The sequence below is a fragment of the Channa argus genome, chromosome 4 (genome assembly GCF_033026475.1).
Source record: "Channa argus isolate prfri chromosome 4, Channa argus male v1.0, whole genome shotgun sequence".
Classification (NCBI taxonomy): Eukaryota; Metazoa; Chordata; class Actinopteri; order Anabantiformes; family Channidae; genus Channa; species Channa argus.
The window spans coordinates 13,159,197-13,177,678 of NC_090200.1; the positions used below are offsets into that span (position 1 = coordinate 13,159,197).

Sequence of the window (18,482 nt, forward strand, 5' to 3'; positions counted from 1 at the left end):
TGCCTCCATATGTCTGTTCAAGTAAATGTGTGTGTCTGCGAGGCTCTCACCCGTACCTGTCATATATCCTATGCAATACCTTATCTTCTTTGTTCTCAGTGTGTTTGCCTGTTTGCTGCAGCCCTCTGAACACACCCTTCCCTTGTGCCCACTCCCATCAACCTCTTGTCACACACACCCAAAACCCCCATATGTATGGTCTGTGTTTCTAGAGCCGTTGCCATGCCAACAGCCCACTTTTCGTGCCTCTGCTGTGGGAGAATCTGAACTGAACTGAGTCCACTGCGCCTCACACTGGAAACTGTGGACAACTGCATGCTTCAAAGCTCCAATTTCCATATCAATCCCCAAATGTATCGAACAGAAGAAGCATTGGCACTAAAATGTAGCAGTTGTAGTATTACCATCTGCCACAATTAATATTGCTTTCTTTGAAATTAAGTAACATGAAACCAATCTTCATTTTTAAATCATGATATGCAGTACGATCTGGAGGAAGTACTTTATATTCTAGAAAAAAAAAACTGCAGCCCCAGCCACTTTGTTTAAACAGCCTGGAGGCAGCACTGGAGCAGAGGACCACCTCAGGTACTGTAGAGCAGGGCTGGTAGAAAGGCCATTCCCCTGGCTGCTCTAGCTCTTACCTGAGAATGCACTGAACCCCTGAATGAAGCATGAAGGAGAATGAATAATTGAAAATGTTCACTTCCCCATCGATACTTGGGAGGTGGAGGAGGAGGGAGGTGCCTTTTGCTTTACTTGAAATCCTATGTCTCGCTCCTTGCTTTAGAGCTTTTTTGAGCTACACCTCAGATTATGGTTTAGTGTTTTTACCCAGCCTTTTCCTCTCCTCTCAAAATCATTGCCTGCAGTTTGCAGTCTGTGCAAAATAATAATAATAATAATAATAAACAGGCCCCTGAAAATACAATTACCTCCTTTGGCAACTAATACAACTAACACCAATTGATGAATACTCCTGTCCCCTCTCGGAATGGTTTACATCCCTCCTTCCCCCCCGTCTCGCTCTGGTTTCTTTGCTGTTGAAGTGATTGTCTGTTTGCTTGTCTTGTTTGCTTGCTTTTTCTGTCTGTCTATTTGTCAGTAAATTTCCCCTGATTCTGTCCTCGTCTTTCTGCAAAAATGTACACATCAATGCATTCAACATCAATTCTCATCCAAATGTGAGTTTAGAGTAAAGTTTAGAGCGCCCATTAAAAAAAACGAACGACCCACAAAGGAACAACATTCTCTCAGTGCAAAGCTTGATGGAGAATGCTGGCCAGACAGACAGACTTTCTATGGGCTCCTTGTTTTCCCTGCCTGTCCAGGGCATTGCCTTCACTCCCTGAGTGACAACTACTTGCATATATTACATATGCACATGTAGCCAATGCCAGTTTGTGCTTTGGCCCCTGTGTCCCCGGTCCACACTTTTAGAGTGTTGCTAAATGGTTGGAAAATCTGGTTAGATTGTAACATGATTGCTATCATTTGTAATTACTTCTATTTAACAACACCCTTTTTGTAACACTCTAAATGTGCATTTCCTATGTTCTTACTATTTGTCCCTTTTTGTATTTTTAAAGATATTATCTTTTTGTGTGACTACACCTTATTTCTCTTTCATACTATATCTCATCTATCGTTTATTTTGAGCTCTCCACATAAAGAACAATTGTTCTTGCACTCTTCTTCCTGGTGATTAATTCTATTTATTGTCTTTTTCTTTTCTTCTCTATGCTCTTTTCTCCCTTTAGCATGCTCACCCTTTTGTCTCCTGTTAGAGATATTGTGTGTGCATAGCTCTTTATTTTTTGTCTCTTATTCTTTGATACTTATCACACTGACCAAAACTAAGCCTCTCTTGTGTTTCCAGGCTTTCCTTCCTTCATTCCCTATCTTTTCTTGCAGCTCTGTTTTTTCTCTCTAATGTGCTGGTGTTTGTAACAATCTCACTCTCTGTTTGGTTTTGGTTTTTGTAACCTCACTGTTCATGCTATTAATACTTGCTATCTCTTCTAACACAGATAAATAATTTTCAGCTTGCTTTTCTATTTCTTACATTTCTTGTTGAACTTCTATCTTATCTGCAGTCTTTATAGTTTCTGTCCAGTTTGTGTGTCTGCAACTTTAGCATCCCTGTGTCTGCTCATTTCTCTTTCTGTGTTTCTGTTCTTCTCTTTTTATTGTTTCTTTAATACCCAACAGTGTTTCAGTGTTCAGCCTCTCCATGTGCCTTGACCAGTCATAGAGTGCTGCGTGTACAATGTCTCACATTACTTTGTCCAGGAATTTTGCATTTTGCTCTTTCTTCCTCTATCTTTTTTCAATTTTGTTTATTGTCATAATATTTATTCTTTTAAGTTTTTGCCTTATTTTGCTGAGTTTCTTTTCTTTACACTTGTGATTCTTCTTGTTTTCATGATGTATGAACATAGAGATTTTTCTCCCAAAATGTTTGTCCCACTTTAAGATAATGTATTTAACAATCCTTACTGTACATGGAACTAAACTTAACATCTATTAACATTTGTACCTGAGTACCAGCTGTGCCATGGGAGATCTCTGCTCTCTCTTTAATGTTTTTGATTATCATTTGTGTTGTTGATGAAGATAATACTATTAACTGAGAGATTTAAACACACATTTTACAAAACTGTTCAGCATCTGTCCTGTTAGATGTATGGTCCTCTACATGTTGCTATATATGTCTGTTTACTGTAAATATAGTAACGTTACGTTGCTATACATGTCATTATACGTGTGTGTCTTGTTATTATCATCAGAGGGAATAAGGTCTGATCATAAACGCAATAGGAAATGAACTGGTTTCTGTCTGTTTTTAATTTAGAAATTCTCTTTTGTGTTCTGTCTAAAAGTGTTTGTTAACTTGATGGAGGTAACTTTTTTGTTATATGGACATTTGCCACACTGGACATATGCATAGTCATCTCAGATGCCAGGTTTATTCAAACACAATTCACCGCATCAAATGTCCTCAGTTCTAGAGCCCACTCTTAATCAGTGGAATCTTTGGCAGATTTTATTGGACTTAGCTAAAGCAAGCACAACCTACTTTGAAGTAACATCTATTGAAAGCAAAATTAGACTCCATTGGTTGTTTCAGATAGAAGCAGGTGGAGGTTGGACCCCCTGTGTGTTCAGACATTTTCTCTTTCTACAGATGAGTTAGCTTCTCATCACATGTCCTTGCTGTGTTCCCTCTGGGTCACTCACTGTTTTTGCTTACAGGGGCAACAAGCCAGTTAACAGCCCCAAGGGCCAGCCCCCTGATGCTGACGGTCACTCCTCTGTAACCGATCTGGCCAACTCTCTCACTGGAGACATGGTTATGGTAAGACTGTCTGGCCCAACACACATCTATCCTTATGTCTTTGTGCTGGTATGTTGATATACACTACTGTACTGCATATGGTACATGGACATCCCTGTACGTGTTTACTGAAGTATGGCTGTTTTTTATTGTTGGCTTTATATGTTTGTTTGGATCTGTTTTAGTTCATAGCTGATCTCCCAGGAGTTCATATTAAAACCCTATAACATTTTTCTAAACAAAATAACCATGTAGCACACATAGTATGCACACAAAGCGTGTACATGTGTCCACATTATAATACTACCTGCACACACACAAACAAACTCACTTAGTCATATATATTTAATCATGCTGAATAATACACAATGCATGCTCATTCACACTGCATCAACAGTACAATTAACCACCAATATTAGGAACAGTCCACAATGCATCAGTTATAGGCATATGTAAACATGTTACTGTATTGATTTCCATTGATAAATTGATAGTTTTGGTTTCTAAGTTTCAGCCCCAACACCAGTACAAAGAGTATGTGTGACTGACTCAAAACAGACTAAAACAGACTCGTGTCTGGTGTGATGCTGTGGCTCCTGTAGTTGCTGGACAACAAGAACACCATATCTTTGGGTGAAAAGTAACAAAGTAGGGCTAGAAGTAATTTTTCACATTTCTTTGCTCTAATTTTTACTCTAATTTTTACTATTAAACGCTTCACTGTGGAGCCCTGGCTGTAGTGAATGTCTGGCAAAAACTTCTAGTTAGACATAATGTATTGAAATTGAAACTGTTTTATTATCAGTGCCTATTTCAGATGGTGTGTTTATTGCCACTTTTTTCAGCCAGAATGTTTTATTTTCTACCAACTAGACTAAAGTGATTTGATGGCTGTTTTTACAGTTTTATTAAACTAATTGACCATTGTCATTTATTTCTTTACGGGTATTTCAGTTTGAAGGTAACATAAAAAAACTTACTTATTAAGTATTGAAAGTGTGAACTATGTAATGGGGGACGCACATTTGATATTGATGATATATGGTGGACATTGATTTTAGTAGAATGATCTGTAAGCGTAGTAATTGTAATTTTACTAGAGTGCATTTTTGTTTGTGTGTTTGTACTTTTACTTGAGTACTGTTTTGAGTACTTTAAAGAAGGATAAATACGTCTTATTCTTGAAGGAAAGTTGTAAAAATACATTTAAGTAATTAATTATTGCAACTATCCCAACAGATGCCAAGACATTCTGATTTTTAGTCTCTTATAAGGGCCAAGCCCTAAAACCACTTCCTTCCTGCATGTCAAACAAGCCTTTTTATGGATCATAAAGCAAGTTTTCTTATGAAGACTTAGAATCTGCAGGCCCAAGCCTAGAAATAACCCTGAACACACAATCAGGGTTATCTTTTCTCTAAAAAGCTCCGTCCATATTCACAGATGACATTATACAGCTGTTTAATTATGGTTAATTATTGTAGGCCCTACACTACTCCAGATGATAAGTGTAAGCTGAACTCGATATGACAGTTCTAGTTTTGTGTGGAAGCATGCACAGGGTCCTGACCGCAGCATAATCCAACATCTCGGGTGATAAATGAGAACACTGACTATGAGCTCGGACTTATCAGGCAGAATCAGTGTCTGACCTCATTAATGCTCTTGTGGATGAATTTTAAAAAAAGAAATCATAGCAGCAAGGTTCCAAAAACTTGTGGGAGGATGCCTTAGAATAGTCGGATAAACATACACATGCCAGTGATACTGGAGTGAAAGGTGCATTGTGTCATGAAAATGCCCAAATACAGTAGTTTTGACCACACACTAAGAGGTATTTCATAGCCATCAGGTAGGTCTATTGTTGCAGAGTCATTCTCCAGGTTGATTTAAAGCTGTGTGTAGTAATGAAGGAGCCATAATAGAAGACACACACACACAACCACACACAGACATTTCCTACAGTGGCAATCAAGCGAGACAAGTCATCCAGGGTGACTCACACTGTTTGATAAATTAGACTTGGAAAATTTCACACTTGCTCTGCCTGCCTTCTAAATCCCATATTGACAAATTCTGAGTGAGTCTTTGTTACTTTGAAAAGCACAGAAATCAACTATTTCAAGTAATTCTCTGAGAGAGAAAGTCTGTTTGCATGCAGACCACTGCTCAGGCTAGTCTGTGTCACTGGAGGCTCTTGCGCAAAGTGGTCTCATGAACTGTTGTTTGTCTTATCTCCCAAAATGCTCTGTTCTCATGTATACTATTGTTAGAAAGAGAGAAAACAATAAAGAACAAAGAAAGAAAGCAGAGCCACAGGGACAAAAGAAGTGACCATAAAGAAAGCTGCACGTGCAGAAAGCTGACCTTGTTCTTTCCATGCAACTCGTACAAAGTTCTCTCTCTCTCTCCTTTTGCCTGTGTTTCCTTTCCTGCTCTCTCTCCCTCCCCTCCATTGCTTACTATCAGATAGTGGCCTTTTAGTGCACAGCAGTGATAAAGCAGACAGAGTGGCTGTGAGAGAGAATGGGTGGTCTAAAGCTCCCTATCTTCAATCTGAGCACCTCCTGCCTCTTAAGAACATTAGTAAGGAAATTAAACTCTCTCAGTCTTCTTAATGTCAGACCAATCTCTGCCTTTGAGGAGCTGCCTGACTATGCTGTGAGAGAAATGCAGCTCTATAACCTCCTCCCCTCACAGCTTCTCTCTGTCAAGGTCTGTTTGCACGTGCTTGTGTCATAGGATGCATGTGCCCTTGGACTGAACTTATTTCGTAACTGGCTCCTGCATGCATGGGTGTTTGTAATTATTTGAGTGCATTTGTCGTCCATCAATCCAACAGTTGTTGGTTTGATCCCCGGCTCCTCTAAGTGTCCTTGAGTCCGTTGAGTGGCAATAGGTAGAAAAGCGCTATATAAGTGCAGAACATTTACCATTTGCGGTCTTGCAGCTGTCCCCAGGTTCTGAGGACGATGATGGTGAAGGCCCTGTCAGTGAGAAGTTGGGCCGGATCCAGTTCAGCATAGGATACAGTTTCCAGAACACAACCCTCACCGTCAAAGTTCTCAGGGGCCAGGAACTTCCGGCCAAAGACTTCTCCGGCACCTCTGACCCCTTCGTCAAAATCTATCTACTGCCCGACAAGAAGCACAAGCTGGAGACCAAGGTCAAAAGGAAGAATCTAAACCCCCACTGGAATGAAACCTTCCTGTTTGAGGGTCTGTGTTATTTCCTCTCAGCTGCCTATTAAAGAAATGTTTCAGTTGTTTATGTTGTTGCTATACGTTGTCATGCTACCTTAAAAGAATTGATTTGATTGATTTAACAATATACTTACTTTAGCAGAGAGCAGGTTAAATATGAAATTATTTTATCTCTAAAAGTCACTAATTAACATGTTGTTTCTTGTTTGTCTAATCCATAAAAAACAAAATGTAAAAACATTGCCAAGCTACAGTAGCTGTTTCCCCCTCCTTACAGTCTGTAAGCTAAGCTAAGCTGACCGTCTTCTAACTCTAGACTAATTTTAACATAAAGATTAATGAGTGTCATTGACTTCCTCATCAGAATGTCCCCCAGAAGGAGAATAAGGACATTTCACAGAGAATAAACTCACATAAATGCACTGAAAGCATAATTTGTTTGAGAGCCATAAACTGCACATGTTCAGTAGGAGCCATACACATAGCTGTGAGGCGTCTTACTGCAAAAATCTGCATTTGATTTATTGTGTCCACTGTGCTTGGATGAATAAGTGCAATGGTAAAACAGCCAAAATAATGTTCAAAATGCTCAAAACTTTCCAAAATTAGGACAATAGTGAGTGCTCTTGAAAAATGAATGCGAATGGTCTTTTTGACTAGAGTATAATAATCCCTTTCAGTCATCTGATAGAGTGCTGGTCGGTCCTTTGAACTGCTCTTTAGCCTTTGCCAAATTCATCCCTGTTAGCATGGTGCAGATTACACTGCCCTCTCTGTACCCTCTCAGTAACTCAGCTCACCCCTCAGTGTTTTTGTGTCTGTTTTAGGCTTTCCTTATGAGAAGGTGAGAGAACGCACTCTGTACCTTCAGGTGCTGGACTACGACCGCTTCAGCAGGAATGACCCCATTGGAGAAGTGTCAATACCCCTTAACAAGGTGGAACTGGGCCAGATGAAGACCTTCTGGAAGGAGCTCAAGCCATGTAGTGATGGCAGTGTAAGAGAGAGAGAGCGATGCTGTAATTGTTTGTCTCATATTGCCTGTGTTCAGCATGTGAGCTTGATTGGTGTAGTTTTACGAGTGAGCAATGAGCTCAGTCTGGTCACTGGACCATCTGTGTTTGGCACATGGAGTTAGAGCAGAAAGGTCAATGATGTAAGATTACACAACACGCTAGTGAGTAATCAGGAGTTTGATATTCCCTGATGAAATCTGATATCAGACTGGCTGATTCATACTCCATTGTGTGTGTGTGCGTGTGGGTGTGTTCCTCAGGGGAGACGAGGAGACCTGCTGCTGTCTCTCTGCTATAATCCCACTGCCAACACCATCACTGTGAACATCATCAAAGCGCGCCATCTCAAAGCCATGGATATCGGGGGCACCTCAGGTACGACATATTCCTCCTTGTTTGTTTAGTCTTTTCTTTCTAACCCTTGTTTCCCTGTCGGAAGTCCTTCTCGTGTTATAGGAAGCTCTGTGGCTTCACACAGGGCCCCAGCTCTGTGTTCCAACATAGAACTGACCCGTCCCTGCAGACAACAGTTGCTGCCTGGCTTCTAAGCGGGGCCACAGATAGCTGTGGCAGTAAGGTGACATTACATCAGGTCTCTCCCCTGCCCTCTCTCTATCCCATTCCCTCTCTTTCTGAATATCTATGAGGATCTTCAGCCTCCCAAATGTGTGTTAGCCAAGACTGGAGCTTGTTTTTAAAGTATCAGGTCTCACTGTGAAATGCTTTCTGTGGCATATTTTTTGTAAAATTACCTCTTCTTGGCATAGTTGGGCAGTGTCTGTTAGTATTACAGAATATAAGACCTCAGCCCCAAAATTGATAGTGCAAATCCCAGGCCCTGTTTCCATAAATACTTCCTCATTTGTATGTTTCCCAGCTCAGGGGATAGGTTGACCTTGAGCTCAAACTAGGTATCTGCTTCCCTGCTGCTTTCCGTGACTTTAACAATTAAGAGGGTAATTGCGAACCTGACCCTAAAACATTCCACGGGCATCTGTATCTTCTGTATCTAATGTAAACTACTGCACTATGCGTACACATTGCAGATCCATATGTGAAGGTGTGGCTGATGCACAAGGATAAGCGCGTAGAGAAGAAGAAGACAGTGGTGATGAAACGCTGTCTCAACCCCATCTTCAACGAGTCCTTCCCCTTTGAAGTGCCCGCCCATGTGCTGAGGGAAACCACCATCATCATCACTGTCATGGACAAGGACAGGCTCAGCCGCAATGACGTTATCGGCAAGGTAACAATTCTCAGGACACTTTATGTTTTTTGCCTTTGTATACTTTTTATGTATAGATTATTATTGTAATATTACTCAATGTCCATCCATAATCTGTAGCCGCTTATCCTGTTCAGGGTGTCGGAGGGTCGGTGCCTTTCAATCTTACGTATCCAAAGTTAAAACACTGTAAATGAGCCTTTGCTTTGAAAATTCCTGTTAGGTCACTCATGACAAAAATATGCTTGATCCACTATGGTGGTAGAAAAATCCTCTTAGGACTATAACTGTATTTTTGTTTTTTTGTTGCTTTATGCCTATAAGTTTACTAGCTCTAGTAACTTGGTAGTTAAACAATTTGTCATTCTGTCATTGTGCACTCTTTGATCTTATAGACTAGCTAGCTGTTTAATAATTTAAACTATGAAACTGATGAGAAATGATATTAGAGAATTCACTGTGAGAAGAGAGGTTAATAGCTAATTTCATTTTGAAATGGAACATTGGTTCTGATCTGTGGTGGTGACGCTGCTCCTGCTTGTGCACCAGGTGCCAGATATTGTATGTTTTGGCTTTTTCTCTGTAGAAAAAATTTACATACACTAACTGACACCAATGACTGAAGGACAAAAAGCCATTACTTTAAGATAGACGAAGCCATCACTCTTTCATTTCCCACATCTCACAGGACTGTTGATTATTTTTGCCATATCATCATCTCTTTTCTTCCTCTCCTCTCCTAGATCTACCTATCGTGGAAAAGTGGACCAGCAGAGGTGAAGCACTGGAAAGACATGCTTGCTCGGCCGCGTACTAACGTTGCCCAGTGGCACGCTCTCAAGGCCTGATTTCACCACCCAGCTTCCTCCATGGCCCCTTCCCGTGTCCCACTCCCTCCTCCTCACTCCCATCCTCCCACTCCCGTCCTTATGCACAAGACTGACTTGCTGCCAGGCTGCGAAACACGGGTACAATTAGCCATCTGCTCTTTTAAACCTTTAAACTCTTTTCCGTTTTCTTTCAAAATATCTGTTCCTCTTCGACTCTTCTCTCTTCTTCTATTCCCTCCTTTCATATAGCTGTGTCTTAATTGCTATGTCCCCCTGTTTCTGACTGTCTGTTTGTCTGTCTGCCCTTATGCACTTTGCCTGTGGAGATCTGATGTTTAGTTTCTTTGTCGACCCCTTGTTTCTTAACTGCGCTGCATCCCCTGACACTTTTAAGGTGCCAGTCCCATGGGATCACAGAGAATCTTAAGTAAAATCTAATCTTATATAATCCTATTGTATGACTATTCCAGGTAAACAATACTATACTGTATGTACTGTATGTACATTTACATATTAATATGGTAGAAATATAGATTGGCAGAATTCCCCCTAAACACATGACTAGTAAACAGTATTTTATCGATTGCCTGTCTGCTATTTCTCATCTTTCCTCTGTCTTCATTTGTCACCTCATCCTTGTCATGTGTCCCATGTGTACTATATCCTCTCCTTCCTTTTAGTCCTCCGTCCTTCTTTTCAAAGCAGTTTAACGTTCAGCCGAAGTTGTTGAAAGCAATCAAAAGTCAGCTTGTGATGAAACCAGCTGAACTAAAGATGGAATTGTTGATATATATCTCTCTTCCTCCCCCTTTATTTCTTCTCGATGTACTTCTTGCCCTCTTTTTCCTTTATTGTTCCCTTTTTCTCTTTCTCTGGCACAATATTAGTGTAACCTCTTCTTTCTGGACACCCCCCCTCCCCTTGTCGTCTGTGTGCTGTGGGTGCTGTGCTGTAGCTCCAACAAAAATAGAGATTAAAAAAAGAAAAGCTGAACTTTCTAAAGTTAGGAAAGCGGAAACACAATAAACTTTTGAAATGAATTGCTCCTGAATTTTCCAGACAAAAAGCCCTGACTTGGAGAGAGAAAAAAGAAGATGAAAAACAAAAAGATCCGCCCCGAAGATCCGATGATGTCATTTTTCACAGCATTACCAACTGAGGAAACCAATTTTAAAATCTTCTTCCAACATTAAGTTTATTGATGCTATGAATTCCTTGCGCTGGCCTGTGCTCTTCATTTCTGGTGATGGGGGCTGATGTCCAGCAGTGTTGATTGTATGTCTGTATGTGTGTGTGGACGCATGTGTGTGTGTGGAGCAACACGATTCAGACTGGGCAGAAATCTTCTCCTCTTTTCTCTTTCTCATCTTGTGCTCTTCTAACTGCCATTGTTTCCCCATCCTCCTTTACTGCCCTGCCTTCTTAACGAGGGCATGGGGAAGTTCTATCTGCACTTTTTGAAAATGTAATTATAACAATAATGATGATGATAGTTTGAATGATGATTATAGTACTGGTGAAAATTAAGGGAGGAGTATCTGAAAGGGTGAGCAGCAGCTGGGACAGAGGCGATGTCTGCTCTGTGATTTCAGGGTTTGGCGATGAAGTGGAGGACAGAGAGGATGGATATAAGGCTCTCATCTTCCTCGTACTGTTCCTCTTATTTCCCTGTAATAGTGATCTGTGATTGTTTGAGTGAGTGTGTGTAGGCGTTTTTCAGCTACCAGGCTCCTGGTGGCAGGGTGCAGGTGTCAGAAATGGACAGGATGCAGAGGTCTGCTTGTTACATGGAGGGTGGTCAACACAATCATAGTCAGAGCTCTGTCTGTATGCATTTGCATGAGTCCATAATGCTGAAAGAGAGGGGAATATCTGCAGAGTCATACAGATAAATAAAAAAGTTTCTGATGTTGTTTGCAGAAACTATAAATGACTATGTATTAAGCAGAGTGGGTGTGATATTAGATGATGGTCTGATCTAGCACTGTGAGATATTGTAGAAGCAGATTAGACATTATCTCTTCTCTGAGTGCTTGAGAGCACCACGGAGTGTAGTGGTAGCTGCCCTGCTTGTCAGGCACATTCAGCTCAGCTCGATATGTCTGTAATGTAAATATAAGTCATGCAGTGCCAGTGTAAATAGTGTCAGCCATTAAGAGCTGCTCACGCAGATGATACTCTTTCTTAGTGCACTGTCTACTGTAACTGCCTGTGACTTTACATTCATAATGACATGTAAAGTATAATCCTGTCAGCTAGTCAGAAATTTTTACTGCACTGACTTATTTTCAAATGAGGATCTACCTTTTAAACACTTCTCATGTTAGACTGCGAATATAAGACATTGCGGCTTCTGTCAATGCAACATTTGTGAGTCGTACTAACTCTGGCCTCTTCAAACTCTGTCTAAAATGCTATGGGCACTGCCATGGATTTGTATTTTCTCGTATCATGCAATAATTATGGTATGTAGTACTTTAGTGCTTTTTTTGATTTAGGGTAGCATAACCTTGTCACCACGAGACAAACTAAAAAGATTTGTGTGATGTAGCCAAATCTGAACGTCTTGCTAGTGTCTCCATAAGCTGGTCCTAGCAGCACACAGTGTGCTGTAAGTGTGTTTCGTGTGAGCCTTGGTGCTGGCTGCTGTGATGCACTGATCCAGTCCAGCACCCTTCAGAACAATTGGGCATTTGTGGAACAGGGCCCACTGTTTTGACAGCCACTGCCTGCAGTGTCACAGCACATTACACTCCCATTAGGTGGTCAGAAAGGAGCAATAACTGCTTCACTGGACCTGGGGGAATCACTATTTGCAGAGGTAATACTTGCTAGGAATTACACAAAACATGCACTGCTTTTATTAGTAACCCTGAAGCTGATGGACGGGGAAAGAGACTTGTCAGTCAAATTGAAGATAATAATCAGCGAGCAATCGCTGCTTAAGCTGTGAAAACCAAATGTGAATTGAGTATGCAGGTGTGCAGGTGATGAGTCAACACAGTACCTCTGCCATTTCTTCAGATTACACGTTGCTCAGAGAGTGATAAATTGCTATTCTGCAGAGGTTTACAAAGCTTCGTCATCAGTGACCCTGTAAACTGGGGAATATGGTTTTATTTTTAGCAGCACGAGGCACAGCGTGGCCCTTGAGGTAGACTAGAGGCTGAAAGGCTACATAGTTGGATATTTAAAATGTAAAACTCTGAGTGCTTCTGAATGCAATCTGCTGGTTAAATGTAAATCCAATGCACAATATTTTCTTCTTTACCAGGGAATCAATTGCAGTAATTAGTCAGTAACAGTTTAATGTACATTACAAGCAAATGCATGAGGTGATTAAAGTGACTAAATTTATTTACTCTGGCTTTAGTAGTTTGCAATCACACAGACTCAACTGTAACACCAGAATCAACTTTTATATCTTTAAATATTTTGCTCTTATGGCTTTATAAAACACCAAAATGCAGATATATATTGAAGTGGTGACAAAAGACAGACTTTGTGACAGTTTTTGCTCATGGTCATGAATGGTCCCTAAAGTTAGGTAACACAGTAATTCTAAAAGATGTCTCATTTCTCAAATTCTTTAGCTTGAAATTTCAGGATCATACTTTAGGAAATACAGGGTATAAACTAGCATATCAATCATCAGAGTGTTCAGAAAGTTGCACACACACTAAAATAATCAGGACTCAGAAACACTATGTTCTGCCATTGTTTGCAGTCAAACAGCAGCACCATTAAAATGAGTGGTGAGCTCAGAGCCAAACACTATAAAGGAGAAAGTCATTTCCAAATCTCAGTTTTATTATACCGCCACCTGTCTCACACCTCCAAACTTACTGGGTTTTGTTGGCACCAACACTGTCGGCAGCGACCTTCAACATTCCTGAGCTCATGAACACAACATGGCTGTGTTACAAATGCTCCCAGTCAGGACTTTTTTTAGACTCCCCTCAGCCTACTTTCTTCTTGTCTTCGGCTTCTTCTCTGTCTTTCGTCACTCCTCTGAGCCAACAGCTGGGTGCAGGTGTGGATCATTTCTATTTAATTACTGAGATTTAATTTGAGATAGCAGACAGAGGCACCATAGCCCACAACACTGCCACTGAATAAACCCTTTAATATATTTATTTACCTTCTGACCTTTTTGTTTGTAGTGACCTATCTTAACAACTGTGGATGTCTGGATTGTCTTGAGCTTTGGTACAGACATTATTTAATAACATTGCTTAAATTTCTCTTTGTCCCCATCTTCAGATGAATGTTTGAATTAGTTCAGTACTATGGTTTATGGCCAAATGTTGCAAACTGGTAGTTCCTCTGAATAGTGATTTAAAAGCTCTCCGACACTCAGTGCAAGGGATGGAGATTGGGAAGTTAGATTTAGGGGGAGGGACACTAAACTCAAGTTTGTCACCAGTTCCCTTCTCTGTTTACTTCCTAAATAACTGAAAGGTTTATTGGCTGAAGGGGTCACACCTGTTTGCCAAGGGATTAGCAAGATAGTCCTGTGAGTCTAGTGATATTGTATGTCTTTGTCATACTCTGAGGCCCTCCCTCATTCTGTGATGGTAGTTTACCTTGATGGATATGGCTTTCTTAAGATGAGCACCAATGACTCACTGTATTGGAGAGATGCCTGCATTGCTGCAGTTTGTGCAATATTAAATTAAGGTACACTGTGCTTTATGTCTTGGAGAACTTGAGGTGTGTGAGTGTGTGTGTGTGTGTGTGTGTGTGTGGATTGAAATCAGGCTGTAGAAATCTCATCCTGGAGGCACTGTCATTGATGTTTTATCATACGATTTCTATTATGGCTGAGTCAGCACAAAAGTCTTCTGGGTCACCTTTGTCATTTGTCCGTCCATCCCTGTGTGAGTCTCGCCCTGCGCAGACAGACCTCACCTCCCCTAACTCACCCTTTCAATTGTTTTAAGCATCTGGTGAAAACCAATGTGACTTCTCCCAATCAGGGTTCAAGAAAGCATTATTTGAATGGTAACAAAACTAATATGAAAAACAATAAGTAATAATGTTTTTTTTCTTTTTGTTCACATTTGACTGTTCAGTGTGTATGTATGTGTGCTTGGTGTTCCTGTGTTGGATTTATTTCTTTACAAAAATGTGTTAAGAAAATCCTTCTGTTTTTGAAAACTTTATGTAAATATTGTTGGTGAAACTTAACATTTGTTGTACGCCAAGTTTTCATTTGTCACTTGAAATGATGAAGAAAACAGTGATATTCTGAATAACAGTGGTGATGTTGATGATGCTGAAGCTGATTATACATGCCCTTCTTGAATAAGGGCTTTTGATGTCTGCTGTATTTTTGTTGGAGGCGTTGTGAGGTCGGGGCAAAAGCAAGAGAGGGAAGGAGTGGTACCCAACACATCCCAGGCCCACTGTAACAACACTGCCGCATACCTTTTACCCCCCTTTACACACACAGACACACACACACACACATCTCCAGGAAATAGACTGGGAAATAGATGTGTGGCACAAATTGTAGCCTGTGCTATTCATACCATTAAACATCTTTGTATTATTATTACTAACAGAGAGCATCCTGACTGTGCGAGCAGACTGTTCCCCTCCCTGCGGAGTCACTCTGCCCCGGTCGCTTGGCACCACAGCTCACCCTGTCTGCTTATAGGCTTGGGGATTTACTGTAATGCCATTGTGTTAGACAGGATTGGCCCTGTACTGACACTGATGATGCCTTCCTCATTGAAATTCATTATAGATCTGCTAGAGGCTATACGTGGAGCTGTGCATACAGTACATGGACGGGGGAGTGGCTACTGGTAGTGGAAGTGGAAAGATGTACACCAACCATCTGCCTCTGTAAAGGCAATTTGCTTGCTCATGATTCAGCCTCTTATTTGGGGCAAGGCTCATGATTAAGCACAACTCACTGCTGCATGACTTATAATAGGCCTGTCTCTTGTGTAGTCAGAAAATCGTAAGAGCTCTCAAACTCCAGCAAGAAAAAGATTACCCAAGATTAGTGCAATAGCCAAACTATAAACCACCATATGGCAGACATAGTGAGAATAAGAGTTTTTAATCATCAAATAAAGCAAGGGAAAATCAGATTGATCTTTCCAAATGTCCAAAAAATGCCCCGTGCCTTCTTAGCAGACGTATATTCTGCAGCTTGTCGCATCCAAAAAATTAAATATGCACACAGCTGTAATCCAGATATTTTCTCTGCAGGTGTCTGTACACCCACTTCTCTGTTTTCCATATGGCATAATCTTATGTATGTGGCTGGGCCTGTGTACAGCGCAAGGATGGAGCTTATCACTTACATATTACTTTTAGAACTGTCTCCACCACTGACATGATATGGCAGATACTCCCAGCACCCGTCTGTGGGAAGGACAGTGGATACAGTCCTGTCTTTGTAATACCATCCTTTAGAGGGATACCCACAGGGAGTCCAAAAATACACAAACACACACACACAGACCCACAGACACATAATCTGTCGTTTATCGATGCACTGAAAATAATTCTGACTATTTCTCCTAAACCCAGATCGTTCAGAATGTGTGTATTTTTCTTTCTTCGCTGGTTGTAAATAGACTTTCTGAATCAGGTGGAGCAGCTTCTAACTCCTGCCATAATGTGGACATTTTTAATCAGGTAGGTAAAAAGCAATACACTCAATTGAGCTATCGCCATACTCTTAAATATGACTTACCGAGCCTGATGGTGACTCCTTTGCATCAAGGGATGTCGAGGGTAACACTCCTGTTTCTTCAGCTGCTTTCTCAACTTGCCATGGCCCACCTCTTCAACAAAGAGTGCTCTAACTTAAAACACACAATTGTGATGTGTACAATCTAATTTCATGTATTTATTTATGTATTTTTGCCAACTTTGTATAGTGTATAAATATCTATAAATATATGAAAAATGACAGTACTGTATAGATTTTAGCTGCCTGGTAAGGTTAATAGTATATACTTGGTAGACTAAAAGAAAAAGCGTAGAGCTGTTCAAAAGCCAGTTATTGAGAAAATGCTTTCTGTAAAACCTGATGCCACTGGCCCTTTTATATTCTAGGTTTCGTTTCATTTTTTTTAAATTTTTTTTATAGCCAGTGGGGTCCAAATGTGTGTTGTTTTTCTTTTCGTCCATTTGTTTGTTAACCAATTCGTTTATTGTTTTTTTTCTTGACAAGACACAGCGAGGTTCTGGCAGCCAGGAGAGTGCAGTGGAACGCAGACTTGGACCCTGTGCAGTAGTGTGTGTGTTAGGTGTGTGTCCATCCATGGTAGTGCTAGTGCTCTCTGTGCAGTGCCTCCTCCCTTCCCCCTTTCTCTGATGTAGTTTGTCATGTGACGCAGTGTGTGTTAAGGTACAGGATGACTGTGTCCACTGAGGCTGGCAGATGCTCTCTCTCTCTCTGTCTGTCTCCTCATGTCCACTCTGCTTCATTGTTACAAGGCGCCGTTTTAATCCTCCACCGCGTATAGATTTTCACTTCCTCTGCTCGATTGTTCATTTGCTCTCCCATTCAGCTGGTAATGCATGCACCATCAGAGTCTCATTTCACACTAATCCATGCTTCCTTATCTATCTGTAATTCTTTGTCCATTAGAAGCTCTCAACCGTCACCCACCATATTATCTTTAAGCACCTTGTTTTTCTTGAGAGCTCCATGCACCAGAGAACACAAAAAAGAAGGGACCCATGCAACCGTTCCCTGGTTGTATGGTAATACTGTACTTTTCTTTGACAGACTTATAGTTACCCTCCTCTCTAACTCTGAGGAGAAGGGCAGCTGCTAGCTCGGTGCACAGAAACACAAAGAAGCCATATTTAGAAGTAAAGAACAGACCTTTGACTCAAATCTACGTTGCAGTGGCATCACTGCTGCCTCCTTTGTAGCAAGAGTAAGAGAACAGCCTTAAAAGATTGGACCAACTACAAAAAAAAAAAAAAAAATAGTGGGATATGTGATATTTGTAGTGGACTTTTATTACCCTCCCTTTCTCACTCCAGATTTATTACTCAGTATTCCAGTGTGTTGCTTGGTTGCTCTGTACATATCTGTGTAGTACTTCTGTTGATGTCCCTGTATTAGGATAGTAATGGGTTCTTACTGGGCGGCCTCTGCAGACACCCTCTCCCTCCTGCCTCGTCTCATTCCCTCAAAAAACTTCAAACATTCCATTTGGATCAAAAGTGTAAGGGTGATTAGACTTCACGCTGCCTGGTAGTAAAACTGCAGAAGAACTGAACCACAGACATTCCCTCTAGAGCCATGATACTAACCAAGACGCCATGTCTGTGTTCATGTCCCTCTTAGAACCACAAAGCCACAGCTGACAACACACTCAGCCAAAAAACCCTCACACATGTCCCTCTGCTCCTCCAGATCTGCCTCCGCTCTGACCTCATTTGGTTCTGAGAGGTCACTGGGTCGCCGACTGGTTTGAGGAGCCACTGATCTCCAGAGGGGGAGAGAAGGGTGAGGTAGGTGAGGAGGTGGGAGAGCCCTGGAAGGAGGCAGAGAGGTGTGTCCATGTGGGTCACAACCTGGGTCAGGAGGGAAGGGAGCAAGGGCGTCTCAAGGTCAAACCCAGTAGCACTTTGGTTTTGCGTTCCATGTTTTTTTAGCCTCTCCTGTTTTTTAGCCGAGCGGACTGTGATCTTACTGCTTGATTTTCTCGTTCTCCTCCACCCATCAGTGTTACAAAGTGTGTTGGGTGGATGGAGCCATGGAGCAGAGCTCTGATTTTGTTCCATATTAAAGAATCATTTTTATTACACCGGCGTCCAGAGGTTCATTGGTCTCTCTTTGTTATGTTGTTTTTTTACAGATTATTTTAAGTATGACAAAATATGTAA

General features: G+C 41.1%; 1 protein-coding gene across 4 annotated transcripts in view; it reads left to right on the forward strand.

Moving 5' to 3' along the window:
• Positions 1-18,401, forward strand: part of syt7a (synaptotagmin VIIa) — a 77,267-nt gene extending 58,866 nt beyond the window's left edge. For all 4 annotated transcript variants that reach the window (XM_067500658.1, XM_067500657.1, XM_067500655.1 and 1 more), the window contains 6 exons: positions 3,256-3,358; positions 6,288-6,555; positions 7,368-7,537; positions 7,817-7,931; positions 8,603-8,802; positions 9,525-18,401. In XM_067500658.1, the coding sequence (XP_067356759.1) occupies positions 3,256-3,358; positions 6,288-6,555; positions 7,368-7,537; positions 7,817-7,931; positions 8,603-8,802; positions 9,525-9,629 (961 nt within the window). In that variant the 3' untranslated portion in view covers positions 9,630-18,401. The remainder of the gene's footprint in view (positions 1-3,255; positions 3,359-6,287; positions 6,556-7,367; positions 7,538-7,816; positions 7,932-8,602; positions 8,803-9,524) is intronic.
• Positions 18,402-18,482: the final 81 nt, after the last annotated feature.